The sequence below is a fragment of the Oncorhynchus clarkii genome, chromosome 26 (assembly GCF_045791955.1).
Source record: "Oncorhynchus clarkii lewisi isolate Uvic-CL-2024 chromosome 26, UVic_Ocla_1.0, whole genome shotgun sequence".
Taxonomy (NCBI): domain Eukaryota; kingdom Metazoa; phylum Chordata; class Actinopteri; order Salmoniformes; family Salmonidae; genus Oncorhynchus; species Oncorhynchus clarkii.
The window spans coordinates 5283315-5310866 of NC_092172.1; the positions used below are offsets into that span (position 1 = coordinate 5283315).

General features: G+C 43.8%; 1 protein-coding gene across 3 annotated transcripts in view; it reads left to right on the forward strand.

Annotated features, from left to right (window-relative positions):
• The window catches only part of LOC139384712 (serine/threonine-protein kinase BRSK2-like), a 166231-nt gene extending 150638 nt beyond the window's left edge, over positions 1 to 15593 (forward strand). For 2 of the 3 annotated variants that reach the window (XM_071129543.1, XM_071129544.1), the window contains 4 exons: positions 4967 to 5090; positions 6316 to 6496; positions 7312 to 7401; positions 14524 to 15593. In XM_071129543.1, the coding sequence (XP_070985644.1) occupies positions 4967 to 5090; positions 6316 to 6496; positions 7312 to 7401; positions 14524 to 14777 (649 nt within the window). In that variant the 3' untranslated portion in view covers positions 14778 to 15593. The remainder of the gene's footprint in view (positions 1 to 4966; positions 5091 to 6315; positions 6497 to 7311; positions 7402 to 14523) is intronic. The other variant, XM_071129545.1, reaches the window with a different exon arrangement.
• The last annotated feature ends 11959 nt before the right edge of the window (positions 15594 to 27552 follow it).

Genomic DNA, 27552 nt, shown 5'->3' on the forward strand with positions numbered 1-27552 from the left:
ATAATTATGTAAATAAGGTATTTCTGTTTTTAATTTTTAATACAGTTGCAAACATTTCTAAAAAACTGTTTTCACTTTGTCATTATGGGTTATTGCTGAGATTATTATATATTTAATCCATTTTAGAATAAGGCTGTAATGTAACAAAATGTGGAAAAAGTCAAGGGGTGTGAATACTTTCCGAAGGCGCTGTATGATGGGGGATACAACCATTTTTCTGCGAAGAGAGAGAATCAATAGATCATTTGTTTTGGTACTGTCCATATATAGCTTGTTTTGTATCATTTGTATAATTTACATTAACCTTTATTTAACTAGGCAAAGTCAGTTAAGAACAAATTCTTATATACAATGATGGCCTACACCGGCCAAACCCGGACAACGCTGGGCCAATTGTTAGAATAGAAAGGTTCAGAACTTGTGTGAAACATCACAGCACAGTTCAAATCAAATCAAATCAAATCAAATTTTATTTGTCACATACACATGGTTAGCAGATGTTAATGCGAGTGTAGCGAAATGCTTGTGCTTCTAGTTCCGACAATGCAGTAATAACCAACAAGTAATCTAACTAACAATTCCAAAACTACTGTCTTGTACACAGTGTGAGGGGATAAAGAATATGTACATAAGGATATATGAATGAGTGATGGTACAGAGCAGCATAGGCAGATACAGTAGATGGTATCGAGTACAGTATATACATATGAGATGAGTATGTAAACAAAGTGGCATAGTTAAAGTGGCTAGTGATACATGTATTACATAAGGATACAGTCGATGATATAGAGTACAGTATATACGTATGCATATGAGATGAATAATGTAGGGTAAGTAACATTATATAAGGTAGCATTGTTTAAAGTGGCTAGTGATATATTTACATAATTTCCCATCAATTCCCATTATTAAAGTGGCTGGAGTTGAGTCAGTGTCAGTGTGTTGGCAGCAGCCACTCAATGTTAGTGGTGGCTGTTTAACAGTCTGATAGCCTTGAGACAGAAGCTGTTTTTCAGTCTCTCGGTCCCAGCTTTGATGCACCTGTACTGACCTCGCCTTCTGGATGATAGCGGGGTGAACAGGCAGTGGCTCGGGTGGTTGATGTCCTTGATGATCTTTATGGCCTTCCTGTGACATCGGGTGGTGTAGGTGTCCTGGAGGGCAGGTAGTTTGCCCCCGGTGATGCGTTGTGCAGACCTCACTACCCTCTGGAGAGCCTTACGGTTGAGGGCGGAGCAGTTGCCGTACCAGGCGGTGATACAGCCCGCCAGGATGCTCTCGATTGTGCATCTGTAGAAGTTTGTGAGTGCTTTTGGTGACAAGCCGAATTTCTTCAGCCTCCTGAGGTTGAAGAGGCGCTGCTGCGCCTTCTTCACAATGCTGTCTGTGTGAGTGGACCAATTCAGTTTGTCTGTGATGTGTATGCCGAGGAACTTAAAACTTGCTACCCTCTCCACTACTGTTCCATCGATGTGGATAGGGGGGTGTTCCCTCTGCTGTTTCCTGAAGTCCACAATCATCTCCTTAGTTTTGTTGACGTTGAGTGTGAGGTTATTTTCCTGACACCACACTCCGAGGGCCCTCACCTCCTCCCTGTAGGCCGTCTCGTCGTTGTTGGTAATCAAGCCTACCACTGTTGTGTCGTCCGCAAACTTGATGATTGAGTTGGAGGCGTGCGTGGCCACGCAGTCGTGGGTGAACAGGGAGTACAGGAGAGGGCTCAGAACGCACCCTTGTGGGGCCCCAGTGTTGAGGATCAGCGGGGAGGAGATGTTGTTGCCTACCCTCACCACCTGGGGGCGGCCCGTCAGGAAGTCCAGTACCCAGTTGCACAGGGCGGGGTCGAGACCCAGGGTCTCGAGCTTGATGACGAGCTTGGAGGGTACTATGGTGTTGAATGCCGAGCTGTAGTCAATGAACAGCATTCTCACATAGGTATTCCTCTTGTCCAGATGGGTTAGGGCAGTGTGCAGTGTGGTTGAGATTGCATCGTCTGTGGCCCTATTTGGGCGGTAAGCAAATTGGAGTGGGTCTAGGGTGTCAGGTAGGGTGGAGGTGATATGGTCCTTGACTAGTCTCTCAAAGCACTTCATGATGACGGAAGTGAGTGCTACGGGGCGGTAGTCGTTTAGCTCAGTTACCTTAGCTTTCTTGGGAACAGGAACAATGGTGGCCCTCTTGAAGCATGTGGGAACAGCAGACTGGTATAGGGATTGATTGAATATGTCCGTAAACACACCGGCCAGCTGGTCTGCGCATGCTCTGAGGGCGCGGCTGGGGATGCCGTCTGGGCCTGCAGCCTTGCGAGGGTTAACACGTTTAAATGTCTTACTCACCTCGGCTGCAGTGAAGGAGAGACCGCAAGTTTTCGTTGCAGGCCGTGTCAGTGGCACTGTATTGTCCTCAAAGCGGGCAAAAAAGTTATTTAGTCTGCCTGGGAGCAGGACATCCTGGTCCGTGACTGGGCTGGATTTCTTCCTGTAGTCCACGATTGACTGTAGACCCTGCCACATGCCTCTTGTGTCTGAGCCGTTGAATTGAGATTCTACTTTGTCTCTGTACTGACGCTTAGCTTGTTTGATAGCCTTGCGGAGGGAATAGCTGCACTGTTTGTATTCGGTCATGTTACCAGACACCTTGCCCTGATTAAAAGCAGTGGTTCGCGCTTTCAGTTTCACACGAATGCTGCCATCAATCCACGGTTTCTGGTTAGGGAATGTTTTAATCGTTGCTATGGGAACGACATCTTCAACGCACGTTCTAATGAACTCGCACACCGAATCAGCGTATTCGTCAATGTTGTTGTCTGACGCAATACGAAACATGTCCCAGTCCACGTGATGGAAGCAGTCTTGGAGTGTGGAGTCAGCTTGGTCGGACCAGCGTTGGACAGACCTCAGCCTGGGAGCCTCTTGTTTTAGTTTCTGTCTGTAGGCAGGGATCAACAGAATGGAGTCGTGGTCAGCTTTTCCGAAAGGGGGGCGGGGCAGGGCCTTATATGCGTCGCGGAAGTTAGAGTAACAATGATCCAAGGTCTTTCCACCCCTGGTTGCGCAATCGATATGCTGATAAAATTTGGGGAGTCTTGTTTTCAGATTAGCCTTGTTAAAATCCCCAGCTACAATGAATGCAGCCTCCGGATAAATGGTTTCCAGTTTGCAAAGAGTCAAATAAAGTTCATTCAGAGCCAACGATGTGTCTGCTTGGGGGGGGATATATACGGCTGTGATTATAATCGAAGAGAATTCTCTTGGTAGATAATGCGGTCTACATTTGATTGTGAGGAATTCTAAATCAGGTGAACAGAAGGATTTGAGTTCTTGTATGTTTCTTTCATCACACCATGTCACGTTAGTCATAAGGCATACGCCCCCGCCCCTCTTTTTACCAGAAAGATGTTTTTTCCTGTCTGCGCGAACATATATGGCAAATAGAAATCAAAACAGGATGGTGTTCAGAGATAGATGGGAGGGGTTGAGTGGAGCTGAAGGGTGGGACTGGATGGTGGTCAGAGATAGATGGGAGGGGTTGAGTGGAGCTGAAGGGTGGGACTGGATGGTGTTCAGAGATAGATGGGAGGGGTTGAGTGGAACTGAAGGGTGGGACTGGATGGTGTTCAGAGATAGATGGGAGGGGTTGAGTGGAGCTGAAGGGTGGGACTAAAACCAAACAAAAGATAACTAATGTAAAATATACTGTGTCCATAAAATGTATATAGTATGTATAAGCTGGAAGTAGAAGTGTTTCTGTCCGTTAGTTTACTCCAATTAGCGGAGGGGTGGTAGGGTTAGGGGAAAATAATAAAGGAAAATATGTACAAATTAATTATATATATTATATATATATTTACAAAAAATATGTATTGTGGATTGAAAATGATACAGACAATTACATTGATGGAAGCCACAATCTATCTGCAATATTAAAGCTGATCTACCCCCTAAGGTTTCTAGTGATTGTGGTTCACCGATGTTGTCCCGTTAAGCTAGTCTGGAGACATTAGTTCAGGGAGCTGCAGGTCTCAGGCAAGGTGATTCGTCATTTGATTGTGGGTCACTGATCCACCTCTGTTACATACATGTGCACGAAAGTCAACTCATTCCACCTTCCTACCTCTCTGGTGTTTTCGCCACTGGGAGAGTGACTACGTAAGGTACAGACAGTAGAGGATTCTGCCCAAGAGGCCTGTGTGAACAATTCCCACAATTATGCAAATTGACCTCCTCCCAGTATTGCATCCCTCTCTCCTTCCTGTTGATTGGGCTATTTTTAGTGAATTGTTCCCTATGAATATTTTAGTGGTTTAGTTCCAGTTTGCTTCACAGACAGAGAGCCACAGTTAGAGTCTGGTTGGATAGCTGGAGATGAGGCAGAAACGAGGAAGGGGCCTTGAGGTAGGTTAGTTGCAAAGGTAGTCAGGATGATGTCATTGCTATTGGGGACCAATATGAGGCCATTTGGACAAGCAGAGGGAGGAAGAGGGCTTACAGAACATGCACAAGGGTTGAAGTTAGATGGTAGAGGGAGGTGGAAACAGAATAGCCTGGTTCAGATATGAATGTGCTTTTACCAACTCCTCTGACTATAATTGTCATGGCATACATTATAGTCACCAAGCACATCTGGACCAGGCCTGGAGGGACAAAGTGATTTTAGAAACTTAAACCGTTTCTGTCTATTACCCTTAAAGATCAGACAAAGCATGGTAAATGTTGCATTATGCAAATGAGTGTGGCAGTACGTTAATTATTCCTCTTGATATGAGGCATTAGTATTCTCTCCAGCAGATACTAAATTAAGTGTGTGTGTGTGTGTGTGTGTGTGTGTGTGTGTGTGTGTGTGTGTGTGTGTGTGTGTGTGTGTGTGTGTGTGTGTGTGTGTGTGTGTGTGTGTGTGTGTGTGTGTGTGTGTGTGTGCGCGTGTGTGTGTGTCCTCATAAAACTATTTTTTTTCTCCCTCCCTTCAGGCTTGCCAAGAAGTCATGGTTTGGTAACTTCATCAACCTGGAGAAAGAGGAGCAGATCTTTGTGGTGATCAGAGACAAGCCTCTCAGCTCCATCAAAGCAGACATCGTTCACGCCTTCCTCTCTGTAAGGAGTCCTCACCACACCTCTTTACCCCTCACCACACCTCTTTACCCCTCACCGCTCCTCTTTCTCTCCCTCTCCATCTACTGTGTGTGTATATCTTCTCTCTCTCTCTCTCTCTCTGTCCTTTGTCACCCCCCTACTTATGATGCCATTTGACTTATTGCATGGAATTATATTTCAGAGTTCCTGGTCTTCAGACATCGAAATCATTATTAGAGCTAGCACGCAATGTGAAAGGGAAGAGGGGATACCTAGTCAGTTGTACAACTGAATGCATTCAACTGAAATGTGTCTTCCGCATTTAACCCAAACCCTCTGAATCAGGTGGCTATGTTCATTGGTTTGTCCTTGAGGCGAAGTGGATAAATTCACTGTAAAGCAACTGTGGTTATTCTTTCGATTTAGAGCAACTTTTAGTCCGTGCTACTGCCCTCTGTTGCTTTCCCAGTGAAGGTCAGTGTTATTGTGTAATCAGTGAACAGCAGCCTGCTTTTTGTAGCCAGCATCTGATTGTTGCACAGCGGTCTGGTTTCTGACATTAATTCATTAATTAATTTCTGACAGTGCCAAGTAGAGGGCTTGATTGAGTCTCCTAAAGTTTTTCTTGGCCACACTGTGCATAGCTGTGTCATTATAATGGTAGAACACAGCGTCACAACAGTCAAAACCACAACGGATGGAAACTGACTTTGACACTAAATGCTCATGGCACAACCTTTATCCTACACTACAGTGGTTGGCTTGCATTAACCTTACACCTAGCCAATTGTCTAACCTTAACAGGTCCGCTTTATATCCCAGCAGGTTTGTTTCAGTTCATTTTAAAAGGCACCTTAGTCCCCGTCGCCCAACACGGTGTTGTTGCCGCGTGTCCCTTGTCTCTTCAGCGCTGTCTATTGTAATTGACTAAGCGTCTGATGGTTCCTAACAGCGCTGTGCTGTTAGTGTAACAGATCCCGTGTTGTCTCTTCCTGTCTTTGTCTCTCCTTGTCTCGCCTCTTCTCTGTATTTTAGTCATGTACATATCCTTTTTCTCACTCGTCACACATGTAAACGGTCTCTGTGTGCAAAGCGGATTGTTTTCCCTCTCTTTATCCTGTGCGCTCTTTGTTTTCGCTCTCTCTCTCTCTCCCACCCTCCACCTCCCTCTCTCCCTCTGCTTCCCTACCTCCTGCTTCCCACCTTTGCCCCCTCTCCCTCCCTTTCTCCTCTCTCTCTCATATAGATCCCCAGTCTCAGCCACAGTGTGATCAGTCAGACTAGTTTCCGGGCGGAGTATAAGTCCACAGCCGGCCCTACAGTGTTTCAGAAGCCGGTCAAGTTCCAGGTGGACATCACCTACACGGAGAGCACCGCCGCCACCAAAGAGAACGGCATCTATTCGGTCACCTTCACCCTGCTCTCAGGTAGCGCGCACAGAAAGGCAGGCAGAGCAGGGAGGCACATGAGCGCACGCGCACATATTAACATACACACACACACGCACAAACGCTGTATCCACACAGGCACTTCCTGGATATGTACACACATGCACAAACACACACGCATCCACGCTGATGCAAGCGCCATTACACAGAAGAAGCCAGGTGAGAAGAAGGACAGAGAAACAGAGACCTTTTCCCACCATGATCACGCTGCACTTTTGTCCCTGCTGAGTGTCGAAGGGCAACCTCTGGCCAATGACACTGGAGCGTCATCTCCAGCCAAATATTCTGTGTCGTCTCTGCAGTATGTCTGCTTATTCCGATGTGGATAACTTATGTTAAATTGATGTTGAACAGACTCTTATTTAATTCCGCTGAATTCCATTTTGATTTACAGGACACATGCTTGAATTAAAATTGAAGCTTCGTTGAGGGCTATTGTGAGGAAAATCGAATAGAAATGATGTCATTGTTTTCATAACGTTGACACTCTTTGCGTCCTACTGGTGTGGCATTGTGTTTCAACATCACACGCTTGTTTTCTGTCTATTATTCTGGTTATTTTCAAGAGCAATTCTATTTTTCAGTCAATCAAGTCCTAAGTGTTTTTCTCTGTTTCTCTCAATTTCTCTCACTCCCTTCCTCTACCTTCTCTCTGCCTCCCTCGCTATCTCTCTCCTCATCCTCTCTCTCCCCCCTCACTCTCTACCCCCCTCGTTTTTTCTCTTTCTCTCCCCCCCTCACTCTCTACCCCCCTCATTTTTTCTCTCTCTGTCTCTCCCCCTCTCTCTCACCAGGTCCCAGCCGCCGTTTCAAGCGTGTGGTTGAGACCATTCAGGCTCAGCTGATGAGCTCACATGACCAGCCCGGGGTCCAGCAGATCTCTGGTAAGTAGAGACCCTCCCCTCGCCCCCCTACACCCCTCCACTACCCCCCTCCTCCTAACCGGCATCCCCGTAGCTCACGGCAACGCCACAGTCACAGTGCGGCTCGACTCACACGCTTTGGCACAAGGCATCTCCACATGCATGGCCCACACCATGGCAGATGCACCCGGCACCAACAAAGCAACAACGTTGGTATCCTTCGAGACATCTAGAGGGGGCACACACTCTCCTGACTTTCTTGCATTCACACACCAGGGCCCAGTCATGACCTTCACAAACATCATTCATTTGACAACGTTTTTAAACTTTCCAACCAGCTCTAGGTTAAGAGGTTGTTTTGTTGAACTTAGGTCCAGTATAACCTTCCCATATAGAGAATATGGACCAAAATGAGCAGTTCAGAACGATCCTCCTCACATTAGCTCAGTACATGTATGTATTATATGGTTTTATATTCTGGGATGAAGAGGGGTTGAACAGGGAGGAATGGAAGAAAAGAAAGACAGAGTCACGTTCTGTTCTTCACTTGTCCTTGTTTTTTTTTGTGTGCCTGTATTGTATACATTTGGGGGTTTCTTCACTTGATAACAGCACCCACTGCTGGTGAGACACGGCATTACATACATGACCTAGTACATACTATAGAATATAATAAGGCTAGAGACATCTTTTTTACTCCTGGGCCCACAGTATGAGAGTGTGCAGACTAATGTATGTGTCCTAGTCTAGTGCTTTAACACCTGACAAAAATAATCAAAACTTTGGTCATCATCAAAACTTTGGTGAAGTGTACACATTAAAGGGACATTTATAAAATCTTCATATTCATCATCTCCAGCACCACCCCAACATCAACATACATGAAAATGACGTGTTTCTATGTTTTGTCGTAAAAAATAGGTAGAGGAAGATAAGTGTTTCCAATGAAATCATCTGTGTGCATTTTAACCATTTATGAGGATGCATTTTCTACTAATTGACTACTAATTGGTTGATGATGTCATGGGAAATACTTATCTTCCTCTATCTTTTTTACTACAAAACATAGAAACACGCCATTGTCACATGTTGGGGTGGTGCTGGAGAAGGATTTTTTAAATGTATTTCCCTTTAATGCACGCACGCACGCACGCAAGCACGCACGAACGCACACACACACACACACACACACACACACACACACACACACACACACACACACACACGCACACCCCTTGCCCAGGAACGAAGAACACTGGTTTGACCACTCTCTAGTCCACACATTTAGCACACGTACCAGCTAGCAGTTTTAGCACTTTGAATGCCTGGGACTCACTCACCCTGCCACCGATGGGAACTGTTATCAGGCACTGTATGCAACACCCCCACCACTTTCTCCATCAATAACTCACCCCCACCACTTTCTACATCAATAACTCACCCCCACCACTTTCTACATCAATAACTCATCCCCACCACTTTCTACATCAATAACTCATCCCCACCACTTTCTACATCAATAACTCATCCCCACCACTTTCTACATCAATAACTCACCCCCACCACTTTCTACATCAATAACTCACCCCCACCACTTTCTACATCAATAACTCATCCCCACCACTTTCTACATCAATAACTCACCCCCACCACTTTCTACATCAATAACTCACCCCCACCACTTTCTACATCAATAACTCATCCCCACCACTTTCTACATCAATAACTCACCCCCACCACTTTCTACATCAATAACTCACCCCCACCACTTTCTACATCAATAACTCATCCCCACCACTTTCTACATCAATAACTCATCCCCACCACTTTCTACATCAATAACTCACCCCCACCACTTTCTACATCAATAACTCATCCCCACCACTTTCTACATCAATAACTCACCCCACAACTTTCTACATCAATAACTCACCCCCACCACTTTCTACATCAATAACTCATCCCCACCACTTTCTACATCAATAACTCACCCCCACCACTTTCTACATCAATAACTCACCCCCACCACTTTCTACATCAATAACTCATCCCCACCACTTTCTACATCAATAACTCACCCCTACCACTTTCTACATCAATAACTCATCCCCACCACTTTCTACATCAATAACTCACCCCCACCACTTTCTACATCAATAACTCATCCCCACCACTTTCTACATCAATAACTCACCCCCACCACTTTCTACATCAATAACTCACCCCCACCACTTTCTACATCAATAACTCATCCCCACCACTTTCTACATCAATAACTCATCCCCACCACTTTCTACATCAATAACTCACCCCCACCACTTTCTACATCAATAACTCACCCCCACCACTTTCTACATCAATAACTCACCCCCACCACTTTCTACATCAATAACTCACCCCCACCACTTTCTACATCAATAACTCACCCCCACCACTTTCTACATCAATAACTCATCCCCACCACTTTCTACATCAATAACTCACCCCCACCACTTTCTACATCAATAACTCACCCCCACCACTTTCTACATCAATAACTCATCCCCACCACTTTCTACATCAATAACTCATCCCCACCACTTTCTACATCAATAACTCATCCCCACCACTTTCTACATCAATAACTCACCCCCACCACTTTCTACATCAATAACTCATCCCCACCACTTTCTACATCAATAACTCATCCCCACCACTCTTTCACTGTTGCTTTCACTCTTTTTTCTTTTCTTTCCTTCTTTCCTTCCTTCTCACTTTCTTTCTTTCAGTTTGTCTTTGTCCCTATTTCTCTCTTTCTTCGGGGTTGGGGTCAAAGGTTTTACCTTATTCCAGGGAATTCCTTGAAATTCAATTCATGAATTGAAAAAACATTATTTCAAATGTTGTTTGATTTCCAATTCATGAATTGACATGCAGTTGTTTTCTAGAATTAGTTGAGGTGGAATTGACCACAACCCTGTAGCCGTGTATGTTCTATCCCTTTTCTATCCATCTCTATCTCTTTCTTTCCCTATTTCCCTTTTTCACCTGTCAGTCCATCCCAGCCTGCTTTTGGTCATCATCCACAGCTTCAATCTAACTGCACTTGGCAGAGAATCACTCAAATAACTGAATGACTGGTCCGGCATGCTGAGTGGAATGCAAGGGTTTCAACCAGAGCCATAGACAGTCTACAAAGAGTCTGGAAACTGATCATCTATGTCAGCTCCAAATATTCCATGCATGTGATGGTCTTGGACTTTTTGGTGCCAATATGGCTGCCTAGATCATTCTAAAACTGAAACTGAGTGTGCCTGACTCTCTCTCTGTGTGTGTGTGTGTGTGTGTATGGCTCTGGGGTGGATCAATTCACCGAATGCTAGATATCACACACTGATGCTGAACAGTGTGTGTCACGTATGACAACAACACACTGAGAGCATGTGTTTTGACCAACCGCACGCAACCTTTACTAATATTAAGTCAACCGCTAGAATAATATTTGAAACAGATCTCTCCTTCAGTGTCCGAGACCAGAGGGGACTGCATGCGGTGCCACGTTTTCAGAGTACTATTAGCTACTACAGATGACACTCATACTGTGTAAATTTACTAGATTTACTTTGTACGTGTGAATATTCCATGAGAAAAGGGAAGCCAGGCGTGTGAGTGTGAGTGTGTGTGTGTGTGTGTGCGTGTGCGTGTGCGTGTGCGTGCGTGCGTGCGTGCTTGCGGGCGGGCGTTTGCGCAAATACATTTTATCGTCCATTTGTACTTTGAGAGAGTGCCCCCCTCCCAAGTAGAATATTTCTAATCTCCCATTAGCTTTCACCCTCCCCAGCTAATTAAGGGTTGAGGAGGAGAAAGGGTTGCATACAGAGAGTCAGAGACCTAGCTAGAGACACAGACTGACAGATGGGTAGAGAGAGAGAAACAGAAAGTCTGAAGAGAAGCAATGGAAGCAGACCCCCCCCCTTTTTTTTGAAACGCATGGACTTTAAACATCCATGCAAAGTAAGAGTAAGACATTCCATTTGAAGCGTTTGTTTCCAAAACGCAAAATATCTTACCATAACATGGGCTAGTGAAAAGAATAGACGTGATTTTGTTGAAAATATTGCAAGGTCATTTTAGTTTAGAGAGACGGCAAAACGCTACATAACCACCCCAAACCACAGAACTCCAAAAGAAAATGAATCCCGACTGGGTTTTAAACAGTTATGTGTACGGTGCATATTCAAACCGCTTGACTTTTTTCAATTTATTTTACATTACAGCCTTATTCTAAAATTGATTAAATAATGTTTTCCTCATCAATCTACACACAATACCCTGTAATTACAAGGCAAAAACTGTTTTTAATTTTTTATTTACAAATGAATTAAAAATAAACTAAAATATCACATTTACATAAGTATTCAGACCCTGTATCAATACTTTATTGAAGCACCTTTGGCAGCGATTACAGCCTTCCCACTGGGCACAGACGTAAGAGTTCAATCTTGGTTTCATCAGACCGGAGAATATTGTTTCTCATGGTCTGAGAGTCCTTTAGGTGCCTCTTGGCAAACTCCAAGCGGGCTGTCATGTGCCTTTTAAAGAGGAGTGGCTTCTGTCTAGCCACTCTACCATAAAGGCCTGATTGGTGGAGTGCTACAGAGATGGTTGTCCTTCTGGAAGTTTCTCCTTTCTCCACAGGTTCTTGGTCACCTCCCTGACCGAGGACCATCTCCCCCGATTGCTCAGTTTGGCTGGGCGGCCAGCTCTAGGAAGAGTCTTGGTGGATCCAGACTTCTTCCATGTAAGAATGATGAAGGCCACTGTGTTCTTGGGGACCATCAATGCTGCAGAAATGTTTTGGTTCCCTTCCCCAGATCTGTGCCTCGACCCAATCCTGTCTCAGGACAATTCCTTTGATCTTATGGCTTGGTTTTTGCTCTGACATGCACTATCAACTGGGACCTTATATAGACAGGTGCCTTTCTAAATAATGTCCAATTAAGTTAATTTACCACAGGTGGACTCCAATCAAGTTTTAGAAACATCTCAAGGATGATCAACGGAAACAGGATGTACCTGAGCTCAATTTCGAGTCTCATAGCAAAGGGTCTGAAAACTTGTGTAAATAAGGTATTTCTGTTTTTTATTTTTAATACATTTTGAAAAATATCTAAAAACCTGTTTTCACTTTGTCACTATGGGGTATTGTGTGTATATTGATGAGGGAAACATTTATTTAATACATTTTAGAATAAGGCTGTAAAGTAACAAAATGTAGAAAAAGTGAAGGGGTCTGAATACTTGCTGAATATACCGTACAGACTATAATGGGAATGATTTGAAAAATGGCTAACTTTAGCACCATCTGCAAAAACCACATAGAGCATTCCATCCACCTGGACAATGGATATTAGCGCATCCTGGGAAAAACTAGTGTGCTGGATATCGCATTTTGCAAAAAAAACCAAAAAGATTTTAAAGCACACCTGAAGTAAATGACCCGTGTGCATTCATTTCAGAAGAAAAAATGCCAAATGTATACAAATATTTATACGAATTTTCATTTGTATAAACCAGCTGACACTGTAGAGGTGTGTTAGAGAGTAACTGTGTACTCTGCTCCCAGATATCTCACAGCGGTCAGACACTTTGATCAGCAAACCCTCCAAGCCACTGTTTCCCTAATGAAACACTCACTCGATTGGCAAACAGTAAACTACTAGCCTGAGCCTCCCTCACTACACCCGATGACTCTTAACCTCACCATCCACACACTACGGTGTCACTAATGCACAGTTCTCCGTGTGTGTGTGTGTGTGTGTGTGTGTGTGTGTGTGTGTGTGTGTGTGTGTGTGTGTGTGTGTGTGTGTGTGTGTGTGTGAGATCCTTTGCATGGCACAGTGTGTGTTGGGATGCACACTAGTGTTGATGCAAATGTCCACTTCCCTTCCATTCCATGTGTAAAACACATTGTAGCCCATCAATAACAAATGGCTATGTAGCACACGAACAATGGTAAGTGATAGCAAGATGACATTGTGTAAGTATTTTGTGTTTGGTCCAAAAAAAAACACCCACCTAATTAACTTTAAAAAGGACAGTTAGACTGGTAGATTTCAAGAAAGTTTGGATTAAACCTGTATATGTTTGACTCTCAGTGGAACACTAAGGGCTGGCCTCCCAGAACCAGATTAAGCCTGTTATTGAATTAAAAAGCACTTTCAATTTAGGAACCCCATTGTGCATGCTTTTTAGTCCAGGACTAGGCTTAATCTGTGTCCAGGAAACCTCTTACTTGAAAGCAAAATAGATTGTGTGATGAGTGATGTTATTGTGATGATGGTATGTTGTTCACATTGTCTGTGTTTGTCTGTGAGCACTGTATGGACTCATTCTAAGGTATGCTTTTATTGTGGTGATTAGGATAGTTACCAGGAGCTTGGAAGGCAAGACATTATGTTTTGTCGTACTCTGAAATGCTGCTCATCCCTTCCTTTCCCTTCCTCTCCTCCTCCCTTTTCTCCAGAAAGAGAGCAATTGGGTATGCAGGCTTTTGTTACAGGCCTGCTCTACCACTTCCTATTTCTACTAATCATCTCCTAATCAAGACCTTGACTAGCTAAATCAGGAGGGTTAGAGCAGGGCCGGAACACAAACCTGCACTCAGTGACTCTCTAGGATGCAGATTTGACCACCCCTGACCCAAACCTGGTCTTTTTAGCACTCACCCTTCCAGAGCTCAAGCTAGCCCTCCTATGTCACCACTCTCACCCAAACCAGGTAGAACAGAGACTCAAAAGCCCACTGGGTGTATGTGAACCCTACATTTCATTTATTTTTTATGGATTACTGTTGTTTCCCAACCTTAGGTCTCCTAATTTAGCACTTTGACACTGATGCGCCATCGCCTCAGCCTCGAGACGGTGTGAATGTACATACTGACAGTCTAACGCATGTAATCAAATCCTTTTTTTTTTATTACCACCCACGTGGCTTTTATGAGTCTTCTTTCTACCTCCTGGAGCGTCACCTTCAGTCCTTTCCTCATCACCACCCTCTCCTTCCCGTCACCCTCTCCTCCTTCCTCACGTTAACCCCATTGCTCATTCGCTGTTTGTTCTCTCTCTCTCTCTCTTTTTTCTTTCTTCCCGTCTGTGTACCTAGGCAGCCCGTTGAGTAACTTCTTTGACGTAATTAAACAACTTTTTTCAGACGAGAAGAGCAGCCAGGCGTCGCACTACGCCCCTGGCACGCCCGGCACAGCTAGCCCCGCCCCCGCCAAGCATGCCCCCGGCAGCAGGCGAAATGAGTCATGTCCCCTGCCCACTCAGCCCACTGACTCTAAATGCCCCCCGCCTCCGGGCAAAGACAAACAAACAAAGATGGCCGCCGTCAGCCGGACTGGGGAACAACCTTAAGACCGGAGAGAAGTAGCTAGCTCTCTGTTGCATGACTAGATAATAACCACCTGTTATCAGGTCGTTCAAAACCCAATACAAAGCCCACAAGAGTGTGTGAGAGATGAGAAATGAAATGAGAGATGCTGCTGGTTTCTTTGCTTTAGTCAGTAGGCTTAGTGTGTTTGTGTCTCGAAAAAAATCGACTTTTGATTATCGCCGAGATGATAAACTTTTGTACTGTGTAATAATGGAATGACTACAATTTTAGTTTAGCAATCGACCATTGATCAGTATTTGACAATATTAAGTACCACGTGTAGCCATGTTTCTTTTCTGTTCCTCTATCCTCTCGTCCCGTTCCCACGCCGTGGGGTGTGTGTGTCGGTGTGTGTGTGTGTCTCCTCTGCTCTGTGATGATGGCTTGACCTTGTCTCTACCACCAGGGATCATCACTAAAACCTATTAGAGAAACAAGATGGAGGGCAGTGTGTGTGTCCCAACCTGGGGCACTTTGCCAACAACGGGAGTAAGTGAGCCAGAGGCGGAGGACAAGAGAAAGACTTCACATACTTCACACTGCTGTCCCCCTCCTCCCCATGCACCCCTCCTGCTTTCCACCTGCACACACACACACACACACACACACACACACACATACACTAAACATTAGAGTACTAGAGACTCTCTCATCATCGTGACAGACACCCAGAGACATATTAGCCGAAGAGCTGGAGAAAAGCCTTAAAAAGACAATGATGTTTGTCAAACCTATACTACACCCATGCTCTCTCCTCCTTTCTCTCCTCCTTGTCTATCCTCCTATACACACACACACGCGCACACACACACACCTGGGGGATGTAAGGACTTGCGCACAAAGACGAATGGAAGTAGAACCACTGGCTCCTATGAAAGTTGGAGAGAGGTGGCGCGACTCTTGGAAGTTGGATGGACGTTGGCTGAACGTTGGCTAAACGTTGGCTGGATTGTAATTCTTTTTAATGTAGTCCTTCTTTGTGAACTACAGGATTTTAACACTTTAGACTTCTTCAGACTCTGTGTCATTGCTGTAAATGAAATGAAATTGAGTTAATTCACTTTGGGTGGGCATTTGGGAGGGAGGGGTACACAAATGAATGATCTATTCTGTTGTACAGACTAACTATGTTCCCATATGTACAACGTTTGTGTAGTTGTGACATTATGTTTAGCTAAGAATTGTGTTAACTTATATTTTGTGTTTTCTACTTGTTCGACGTGTTTTATCGATTAAATGTTGTATTTTATTTTCGGTTCCCTTTTGAGGGATGAATCATTTCAGGGGTTTAATTTTCTTCCATTTTGTTTTGCCCATGTTCCTTTGAAATATCTGCAGGATTCAGACAACAGTGGACATAATTATTGTGTATATTTGTTTCCCTTCTTGTCTTTTTTTGTCATTTTTGTTTTAATTTATTCTGGGTTATTTATATAAATGATGGAGAAAATGTACTAGATAATTGAAAGATTGTTTTTTTTTTGTCATGTTTAATTTATTGATCATTGAGAATTCACTAAATGTTTTTGTGAACATTCATTTTATTCCAGCTTGGATGAGAAAGCTTGTAATATATACATTTGGCAAAATGATTTACGGTAATTTAAGAATGTAGATTAGTCTCTTTGAGAGGAACGAGCCCTCTGTTGATAATAATTGTGCGTTCCTTCTCGTTGTGTGTGTACGACGACAAAGGCAACACTCCAGCCACTTGCCTTGTAAATACAACAAAAAATTGCAAACAAACTTATTTAAAAAACCAAGGGGATTCCTACTCTTAGCTTTGACCTTGTATTGTCGTTTGCATGTCCAACATTTGTCTTTTCTTTGCATGTTGTTGTTGGAATTGTTCTGTCCCTTTTCCCTCTTTCCCCCCTTCCTTCTGTCTTTCTTTCTTTCTTTCTTTCCTTCTGTCTTTCTTTCTTTCTTTCCAGTCTCTAAATTTGTTTCTCTTATTTTTATTTTCTCTCACCACTTCGGTTGTTTGTTCGTCTTTGCGTTCTTTCTCGCAACCTCCCTTCTCCTTCCTTATACTACTGTGCACATTTACCGTGCAATGCATCCTCTGCACACACACACAGTTACACACACACACACACACACACACACACAGTTACACACACACAAACACACACACCGTTTCTCTCAAAGAGAGACCTGATACTCTGGTCACGAACTCTGTCTGGGGTGGGAATTGGTATCAGAGAGATAAAAAATAAAGCAATACCTATTATTGTTATTCTTTCTATTTTGTACTATTGGGTAGCCAGGCCACACAGGACGATGGACAGACAGTAGAACACAACACCAGGAGCGCTGGTATTTAGCAGGAAACCACTGGCAATGTATCCCCTTGTGACATAACTGTGAACAACTTCAGTGCAAAAGGAAATAAATCTGTTGACTTTGGAATTGCGTGGTGGTGACGTCTGATTTTAGCCTACACACTTCCATGGGCGCATGTTATTCTAAAAGGGGCTAATATATAAAATGCTGATGGTAATTATTGTGAGCAAAACATTTGGCATACTGTATGTACAGTAGAATAAAATATTCAGAGTTCTGTTCTTCCTGTCCAATATCTATCTCCTCTAGTTCCATCAACACGAGAGAGGATGCTCTAGTAAGTAACAGCAGCCTCTAAATGCTTCATGTCTTACCAACAGAGTCTCAGTACCTGCTATTATATTGGCGGTATATCCATAAATCTTCATCATATTCTAGATCAATTCCAGCCATAGTACGTTGCATCCATTTCCTCTCTTTAAGCAATGGACATTTTCTAGATTTCCTATGTCGGTCCCGTGGAACAAGTCCCACGCATCACTAGATGGCAGCAGTACTTCTCCAGTTATCCATCGATCCTTCTTCCTGCTCGCTGGGCTACATGAGGAACTGATGGTGAGTTTGCTTTCAACAACTGCAAAACTCTTTATGCTTCGAGCGCTAACTTTTTGCAGCACCTTCAGTTCAAATCAAATCAAATGTATTTATATAGCCCTTCGTACATCAGCTGATATCTCAAAGTGCTGTACAGAAACCCAGCCTAAAACCCCAAACAGCAAGCAATGCAGGTGTAGAAGCACGGTGGCTAGGAAAAACTCCCTAGAAAGGCCAAAACCTAGGAAGAAACCTAGAGAGGAACCAGGCTATGTGGGGTGGCCAGTCCTCCTCTGGCTGTGCCGGGTGGAGATTATAACAGAACATGGCCAAGATGTTCAAATGTTCATAAATGACCAGCATGGTCGAATAATAATAAGGCAGAACAGTTAAAACTGGAGTAGCAGCACGGTCAGGTGGACTGGGGACAGCAAGGAGTCATCATGTCAGGTAGTCCTGGGGCATGGTCCTAGGGCTCAGGTCAGTTGAAACTGGAGCAGCAGCACAGCCAGGTGGACTGGGGACAGCAAGGAGTCATCCTGTCAGGTAGTCCTGGGGCATGGTCCTAGGGCTCAGGTCCTCCGAGAGAGAGAAAGAAGCTGTAGAGGAGTCTCAGCAGAGCTCTCCTTCCTGGAAGTAACAGCAGTGCCCTCCACATCTGCACCCACCTCCAACAGGAGCTATACAACACAGAAACCCAGAGGAATGGTTAGTACTACACTACACAGACAAAAACCCTTCCCACGGGGTACGCACAGTGGCACCATCAAGGCTGAGATGTATGCGTAAGAAACTGTGTTAGACCCTTTCCACTGGGCAGTGAGGACTCACCTGAGATACCACGAGGTGTCCATGCAGCACAGCGAAGTTGAGGGCCACCCAACCACGACAGTCTGGGTGGACCAAGGACTGTCTGGGAGAACAGCAAGGAACCTGAGAGAAGAATGGAAAACATTAAATATCTATGTATAAAATGTATATACATTCAAAGCTTTGGTAAACATTGCCATCAAGTGAAATGATCACGGTGTAGTAGAGGCAGTTTCAGCACAAAGCCTTTACATTACATGATTAGGCAAAATTCCAGTAGCTTTTCAAAAATCCCTGGTTTTCCAAGAAACCCTCTTTCGGAGGATTCCGGATTTCCTGCTCAACCCACTACATGATATACTATCTATATCATGTTATGATAATATCTAGAGAGTAGTAGTGTTTACCGCCAGGTCCAGGTTGGCTCCAGCCTCCACCAGTATCTGGACCAGAGCCTCGTCTCCACGCGAACATGTGTACATCAGAGTGGTCATACCCTGTAGGTCAGAGAATACACATCTTACTCTGAACAGTTTTATTGACTCTCTACACTCTCGAACACCAGTCGGGCATACAGTATCCGTCTTCAAACAGAAGACTGACAAGTATTGACAGGGAGGATAAATCCTCTGACTCTTTTACCTTCCCTGTCAAAACCTGCCAGTCTTATGTCTGAATATGTATATGTCCTACCCCTCTCCCCAACTCCCCTACCTCTATCCCCACCATTTATCTCTTATTCCCTATCCCCAGTCCTATCTGGTCATCCATAGCGTTAACCCCTGATGGTCCCAGTAGCTGTGTTGCCGGACCAATCAGGTCCGCTCTGCCACAGGTCAGCATACGGAAGCCAGGATCCACCCTGAAGCTTCTCTGTAGCAGCCTTAGAGTCCGCACGCCTAAATGAGCTGGAGCAACACTCAGGCCTGGGAGAGAGGGAGAGACAAGAGGATAAGGAGGGAGAGAGGGAGAGACAAGAGGATAAGGAGAGAGAGAGGCTACAATGAAAACTTCCAACATTCATAACTCTTCGATAATGACGGCAAGCCTACTGTTATGTACTGGTTTCACAGTATGGTTCAGCATCTTTCTATTGCATGTTACAGTACGTTACAGATACGTTCACCGGTCAGTTTATTAGGTACACCACCCCATTCAAGAAAATGGATCGCTCCTACAGACAGTAAGTCACGTGGCCGTGGCTCGCTATATAAAGCAGGCAGACAGGCATCGAGGCATTCAGTTACTGTTCGAATGACCATCCGAATGGGCAAAAGTGTGACCTAAGCGAATGGTGTGTAGAACAAAAAACATCCCGTCAGTGACAGTTCTGTGGGCGAAAACAGCTTGTTGACGAGAATGGCAAGAATCGTGCAAGCTGACAGGTGGGCCACAACAGTGACAACAGTGGTGTGCAGAACGACATCTTGGAACTCACAACTCGTTGATCCTTGTCACGGATGGGCTATTGCAACAGAAGGGTTCCACTCCTATCAGCTAAATACAAGAAGAAGTGGCTCCAGTGGGCACGTGATCCCCAACACTGGACAATTGAGGAGTGGAAAAATTGCCTGGAACATGACAGCGAGTTCAGTTTACTTGGTCAGTCCCCAGACCTCAACCCAATAGAGCGTCTTTGTGTGTTTTCGACACCTTGTAGAATGTCCCAAAGAATTCTGGCTGTTCTGGAGACAAAGGGGGGTCCAACCCAGTACTAGATGGGTGTACCTAATAAACTGGCTGGTGAGTGTATGCCATTAAATATGCAACGCTCAGTGTGTTTGTACCTCAGCGGTCTGGGCTCACAGTCCAATCCTGGGAGGAGCTGTCTGGTGGTCTGTCTGACATCATCGCTGTCCACCAATAGGCTGCGGCGGTGCTCCGCGTGCACCACGGCAACTCGTATCCACTCCATCAGAGGGGGAAGGAGCATAAAGATTCAAGCAATGAAGTAATATAATTCATTCACTTTCCTCAATGACTCAAAATCCCACAACGCCTTCAAATCTGCCATAAAGGTCCAATTCCTCAGCCTTTTTTACAAAAACAACTACTTCATTTCCTGCGGTGGGCTATAAAACAGGTTCACGCAGGGTGCTTTTTGGTAGTCTTAATGTGTGTCCCATAACTTTTGAGAATTGAGAAAAAGGGCACCTTTTTACTGTTAACAAAGGACTATAAATAGAACACTGGTTCCCTGATGTGATGTTTGTTTTAGAACATCTTCACCTCCCCAGAGCACAGAGGCAGGTCGTTACGGCAAAGATCTGTATATAATGTCGAGATGCTCATGTCTCCGCTCTAACAATGGGAGTCGTTGTCCCAAATGCAGAAAAGCAGGCGACAAGCCCATACGGCTTATTTTGGACAGATTTTGCGCGCTTCACCTCTTCCTCTCTGGTTATGGTTACTGAGATCACAGGGCACAACAGAGACACAGAGCTGAGTCTAACTGGAAGCTAACAGGTTAATGGGGCATGTGATTATAATTGGTACCAGGTGGAGGGAAACAATATCTCTGTGTGCCTAAGCATACAAGAAGGCACATCCACACACACAGCACTCACGCACACGCACACACGCACACGCACACGCGCACACGCACACACACACACACACACACACACACACACACACACACACACACACACACACAGCCCTTACCTCTCTCTGCTCAGGGCCATCCTGGGGGGATCTAGATATGGGTTCTCCAGTGATTCCATCTGTGGGCTAGACAGGAAGTAGTAGTAGAGGGTACGCACATCATCGGGCGCCCAGAATACTGAATGCTGATTAGCTGGGTGAATAGGGTTGACGGAGGGGTATACCGCGCGATGGCGCTGTATGTGGTGCATGGACTGTGACACCAGGTCACCTGACAGTCACACACACATGCAGTATCACACATCATCATCTGATACAAATCCATAAAACTTCAGCTATATATGATCAATTATCTTTTTATGGCTGGGGGGCAGTATTGAGTAGCTTGGATGAATAAGGTGCCTAAAGTAAACGGCCTGCTCCTCAGTCTCAGTTTCTAATATATGCATTTTATTATTAGTATTGGATAAAAAACACTCTTAAGTTTCTACAACTGTTTGAATGATGTCTGTGAGTATAACAGAACTCATATAGCAGGAAAAATCCTGAGTTGAAATCAAAACAGGAAGTCTGAGCAGGAAATCTGAGCTTTGTATGTATTCATCAGAGTACCCAATGAAATCCCCTTGAGATATGAATGATGTTGCACTGCCTAGGGCTTCCACTAGATGTCAACCATCAATAGAAATTATAATGAGACTTCTATGATGTTGTGGGAGTGAATGAGAGCAGAATCAGTCAGGTGTCTGGCAGTCAGCCATTTTCTGATCATGCTTATTCCTCATGGTATTCACTTGCGTTCCATTGCTCACGAAGACAAGAAAGAATACTCCGGTTGGAACTTTATTGAAGCTATATGTTAAAAACATCCTAATGATTGATTCTGTACTTAGTTTGAAATGTTTCTTCTACAGGTAATATCATTTTTTGAAGTTTTTGTCCGATATAACGCTGACCAGAATTAGCGTTTGGATATGTATACCAAATACGCTAACAAAATAAGGTATTTTGACATAAATAACGGACATTTTTAAACAAAATAAACATTTATTGTGGACCTGGGATTCCTGGAGTGCTTTCTGATGTAGATCAACAAAGGTAAGGGAATATTTATCATGTCATTTCTTGTTTATGTTGGCGCCATCTTTGCGGCTGTGGTGTTTTTACTTCTGAGCGCCGTCTCTGATTATTACATAGGTTTCTTTTTCCGTAAAGTTTTTTTGAAATCTGACACAGCGGTTCCATTAAGGAGAGGTATATCTATAATTCCATGTGTATAACTTGTATTATCATCTACATTTATGATGAGTATTTCTGTTGAATGATGTGGCTATGCAAAATCACTGGATGTTTTTGGAACTAGTGAATGTAACGCGTCAATGTAAACTCAGATTTTCTGATATAAATATGAACTTTATCAAACAAAACATGCATGTATTGTGTAACATGAAGTCCTATGAGTGTCATCTGATGAAGATTATCAAAGGTTAGTGATTCATTTTTATCTCTATTTGTGCTTTTTCTCTCTCTCTTTGGCTGGTAAAGTTGGCTGTGTATTTTAGTGAGTTGTTGGTGACCTAACATAATCGTTTGTGGTGCTTTCCCCGTAAATCCTATATGAAATCGGACACTGTGGTGGGATTAACAACAAGACTACCTTGAAAACGATATAAAATACATGTATGTTTGAGGAATTTTTCTGTTCTTTTGAATATGGTGCCCTTCACTTTCACTGGATGTTGTTATATCGCTCCCGGTAACGGGATCTCAGCCATAAGAAGTTTTTAAACATGGATGCTGCAGTTGTAGCGTGATGTACTGCAGTACCCATAATGCTCTGTATACCATATCTGTTTCCTTACCAATGCATTTTCAATGCAAAACAGAGCTACATTGCGGGTTTGCCCTTCATTTTCTGAGATATCACTGGTACATCGAATCAATTCTGTGTCTTATTATATCTCTATGCAGATGAAACTTTATGAACGGTTCAACGATCGAAGTCTCAGATACAGGTCATCAGATGTCAAGTTTGGGAGGAGAGTTGGGTTTAGCTGGGCTCAATGGCACGGACTTCCCTATAGACCCTTAAATCAGGAATGGTGGTCCTCAGCCGTAGCTATACCAGTCACTTACCACGCAACATATGTGGAATGCATTAGAAGAGGTGCTTAAACCTAGCAACCAGAGAGCAGTGAGAGAATCTGCTCCTGTGAAAGAGATTGCAATCTTAAAATGACTACTTCCTTGTTTAATGAAGCTAAGGCTCCCGAAGTAGCCACAGTGTCTGTCAAAGTATATGCAGGTTTAAGTTAATATCATACTTTATTTACAGTATGTACTGTATATCCATATGGGTAGATATACTAGACCATCTTAAATATCTAGTGATAGCAATAAGCACCACAATTATGTTATTTTTTTTTTATTTGTATCTTTCTATTTTGAAACAAACTGTATGTTATCCCATTTAATTTATTTGCTTGGTCTCCAAGAATGAACAAGGGTGTGCACTGTTTCGCTAGGTGCTACTCCCAAGATGACCAGAGAGGAAAGGAACCACATGGAATTTGTTTGGTTTGTGGAAATGGGTGTGTGTGTGTGTGTGTGTGTGAGTGTGTTTGGGGTGTGTGCGTGGCAGAGGGAGCAAGGGGGTCTATAACACCCTGTGGCTGACGTGAATATACCCTTATGTTTTGGCAACACACATGTTTCAGTGAATACGACATCCCCGTCTGATTCTAATGAAGGGACCCAAGAGAAAGACCAAGGGTCAGATGTAAAAAAAAAAAAAAACAGACAGCGAACAGGCTTAACTTCATTACTAACGTCAGACCTGAGACCAGTGTTGTTATCTACACCAACACTGTCTGTCTGTCATCCTTTCTACAATGCTAGCTTTCACATAAATCGTAAAGCAGTGTTTCCCGACCAGTCCCTGCTGGATTGTGGCTAAAGTGTTAGGCCGGGATTTAATCCAATCACACTTTGTCGAACAATGCGCCATTTACAGGTCATTTCTGATTGAGCCGACATATGCAGCGTCACCTCGAGCAACGGGAACATTGCCTTTTTTATTTTCTTATTTTTTTTCACCTTTTTTTTAACCAGGTAGGCAAGTTGAGAACAAGTTCTCATTTACAATTGCGACCTGGCCAAGATAAAGCAAAGCAGTTCGACATATACAACGACACAGAGTTACACATGGAGTGAAACAAATATACAGTCAATAATACAGTAGAAAAATAAGTCTATATAGAATGTGAGCAAATGAGGTGAGATAAGGGAGGTAAAGGCAAAAAAAAAAAAAAGTGCATTGTTTTTGGCTAAAAACTAATTTTGTCTATTTGAGAGGCTTTAGCTTGGCCGGGGCGCTTTAAAATGTTACGGGAACAACTGATTTACAGAAAGAGACGTCTAAGTAAGTTTACGTTATAACAAAATACATAAGACAAATGGACAGTTGGTTGGATTCAAAATGTGAATTTGGGGGGCCAGCTTTCAAAGTAAAGGGAAGGGGGAATACCTAGTCAGTTGTACAACTGAATGCTTTCAACTGAAATGTGTTTTCTGCATTTAACCCAACCCCTATGAATCAGAGAGATGCGGGGGGTGCCTTAATCGACATCCATGCCAAGTAACCAATGGTGGTGTTCAGTACTGCCATACTTAGGTGCCCTAGTTTTAATGAAGATGAACAACAGAAGAACAAGACAGACTGGGGATGTTGGAGTAGCTGGAGTAGCAGCTGGAATAGCAGCTGGTAGCTCTCTGTATCTCTAAATGTGAAAGATGGACCTCTACTCAGAACCAGGTTGAACATGGTCAGTAGGTGTCTCCTGACTAGATAAGACTTATTGATCACATGCATAAGGACCAGATAGTTCCTCTCTGGCTAGGACTAAAGTGAGAGGAGTATGTGGGTGTTTGAGAAAGAGTGTGTGTGAGAGGGAATCTTTGAATGTAAAATGAAGAGAGTGTTTGAGTGAATGTGAAGATTGAGAATGTGACACACACAGACACACACACACACTCACTGAGTTCTGTGATGCTGCCCACGCATGTGGCCAGAAGGGACTTTTCCAAGGTATGTAGCTCCAGGTGGGCATAGGCATCCTCCCTGCTCTCCATTGGTGCCCGGGGATCCTTTGTGTACGGACTGACATGGGCCGGCAGGGAAAGCTCACCACACACATTCTGTATACTTCTGGCCCTTCCTTGGACACTGTGCTAACTAACCTCCAAACGAGCTTCAATGCCATACAACACTCCTTCCGTGGCCTCCAACTGCTCTCAACCATTCGCTGCCCGCACCTGCCAGCCCGACTAGCATCACTACTCTGGACGGTTCCGACCTAGAATATGTGGACAACTATAAATACCTAGGTGTCTGGCTAGACTGTAAACTCTCCTTCCAGACTCATATTAAACATCTTCAATCCTAAATCAAATCTAGAATCTTGTATTTCTATTTCACAACAAAGCATCCTTCACTCACGCCGCCAAACTTACCCTAGTAAAACTGACTATCCTACCGATCCTTGACTTCGGCGATGTCATCTACAAAATAGCTTCCAATACTTTACTCAGCAAACTGGATGCAGTCTATCACATTGCCATCCATTTTGTTACCAAATCACCTTATACCACCCACCACTGAGACCTGTATGCTCTAGTCGGCTGGCCCTCGCTACATATTCGTCGCCAGACCCACTGGCTGCAGGTCATCTATAAGTCTATGCTAGGTAAAGCTCCACCATATCTCAGTTCACTGGTCACGATAACAACACCCACCCGTAGCACATGTTCCAGCAGGTACATCTCACTGATCATCCCCAAAGCCAATTCCTCATTTGGCTGCCTTTCCTTCCAGTTCTCTGCTGCCAGTGACTGGAACGAATTGCAAAAATCGCTGAAGTTGGAGATGTTTATTTCCCTCACCAACTTTAAACATCAACTATCTGAGCAGCTAACCGATCGCTGCAGCTGTACATAGTCCATCTGTAAATAGCCCACCCAATTTACCCACCTCATCCCCATACTGTTTTTATTTTATTTACTTTTCTGCTCTTTTGCACACCAGTATCTCTACTTGCACATGATCATGGTCTCTTAAACTAAAACTATTTGGTCTCTTAAACTAAGTCTTATTTATAAATGTTACCTAAAGAATTCTGATTCTGCCACAACAGTTGTTGTCTGTGTCACACTGCTTTGCTTTATCTTGGCCAGGTGGCAGTTGCAAATGAGAACTTGTTCTCAACTAGCCTACCTGATTAAATAAAGGTGAAATAAATAAAAATAAACCTGTACATACAAAATGTACACACAATTTTTTTCTGAAAATATATTTAAAAGATAAAAGGTATCAAAGGAACAGTTACGAAATCCCTCAATTTATTTCAGCATTAATGTAGTGTTTCAACTCACACTAACGTTGTCAATGTCTGCCACCATGGTTCGAAATCTGCACAAAAACACCCAGGACCACAGACGGACTATATAAAATGCTTACTTGGAGGTGATGGTTGAGTGCACTGCTCGTTACCTGGACAGTAATGTAATCAGGAAAAATAATGAGGGGATCATATTGGCTTTAGTTTGTTTTATGAACTAAGATTAACTCTGGGAGAGAAAATACGAAGGAGACATGGGGTTAGAGGGTGAATGTTTAGTTACTATTCACCTCTCTCTGTCCTCTTGTATGGGCTCTCTATATTCCCCTCTCTCTCTATTTTCCCACCTTTAAAATTTGAATTTAACCTTTCATTTAAAACTTCAGGAAATGAGACAGATAATGCCGTGGTGCATGTGATCCCATCTTAACCATACCCCAAAATAAAATGTGATTTTCATCTGTAGGGTGCACTCTTAGAAAAAAAGCTGCTATATAGAACATAAAAGAGTTCTACCTGGAACCAAAAATGGTTCTACCTAGATCCAAAAAAGGTTATCTTATGGGGACAGCCGAAGAACTCTTTCGGAACCCTTTTTTTTATAAGAGTGTAGTAATGGAACGTTCAACCATGTATTACCCTGACCAAAAGAGGTCCTTCTGCCCAGATGTTTGTCCTCCGCTGCCATCGTACCTGGAGGAGAGCCTGGTCGGCCCTCCTGAAGACCACCTCCAGGTATCGATGACAAGCAGATTACCATCGGACCCCGGCTCCCCGGTATCGTCTCGGGCAGAAGGATGGCTGTCCACCCGGGATCTGTCGGCCCTTTCCCCATCTCCAAGATCATTAGCCAAAGAACTCTTTTTGAATCCTTTTTTCTAAGAGTGTAGTAACAGAGTAGTAATGGAACGTTCAACCATGTATTTCCCTGACCAAAAGGGGTTTTAACTAATCTCTTGCTTTCTCAATTACAGCCCTACAAACCACAAAATAAGTCATCTGTGCAGTATATGACGCACACACCCACCCACAAATAGAAACACCCCTTACAGGGAGGTTTTCTAGA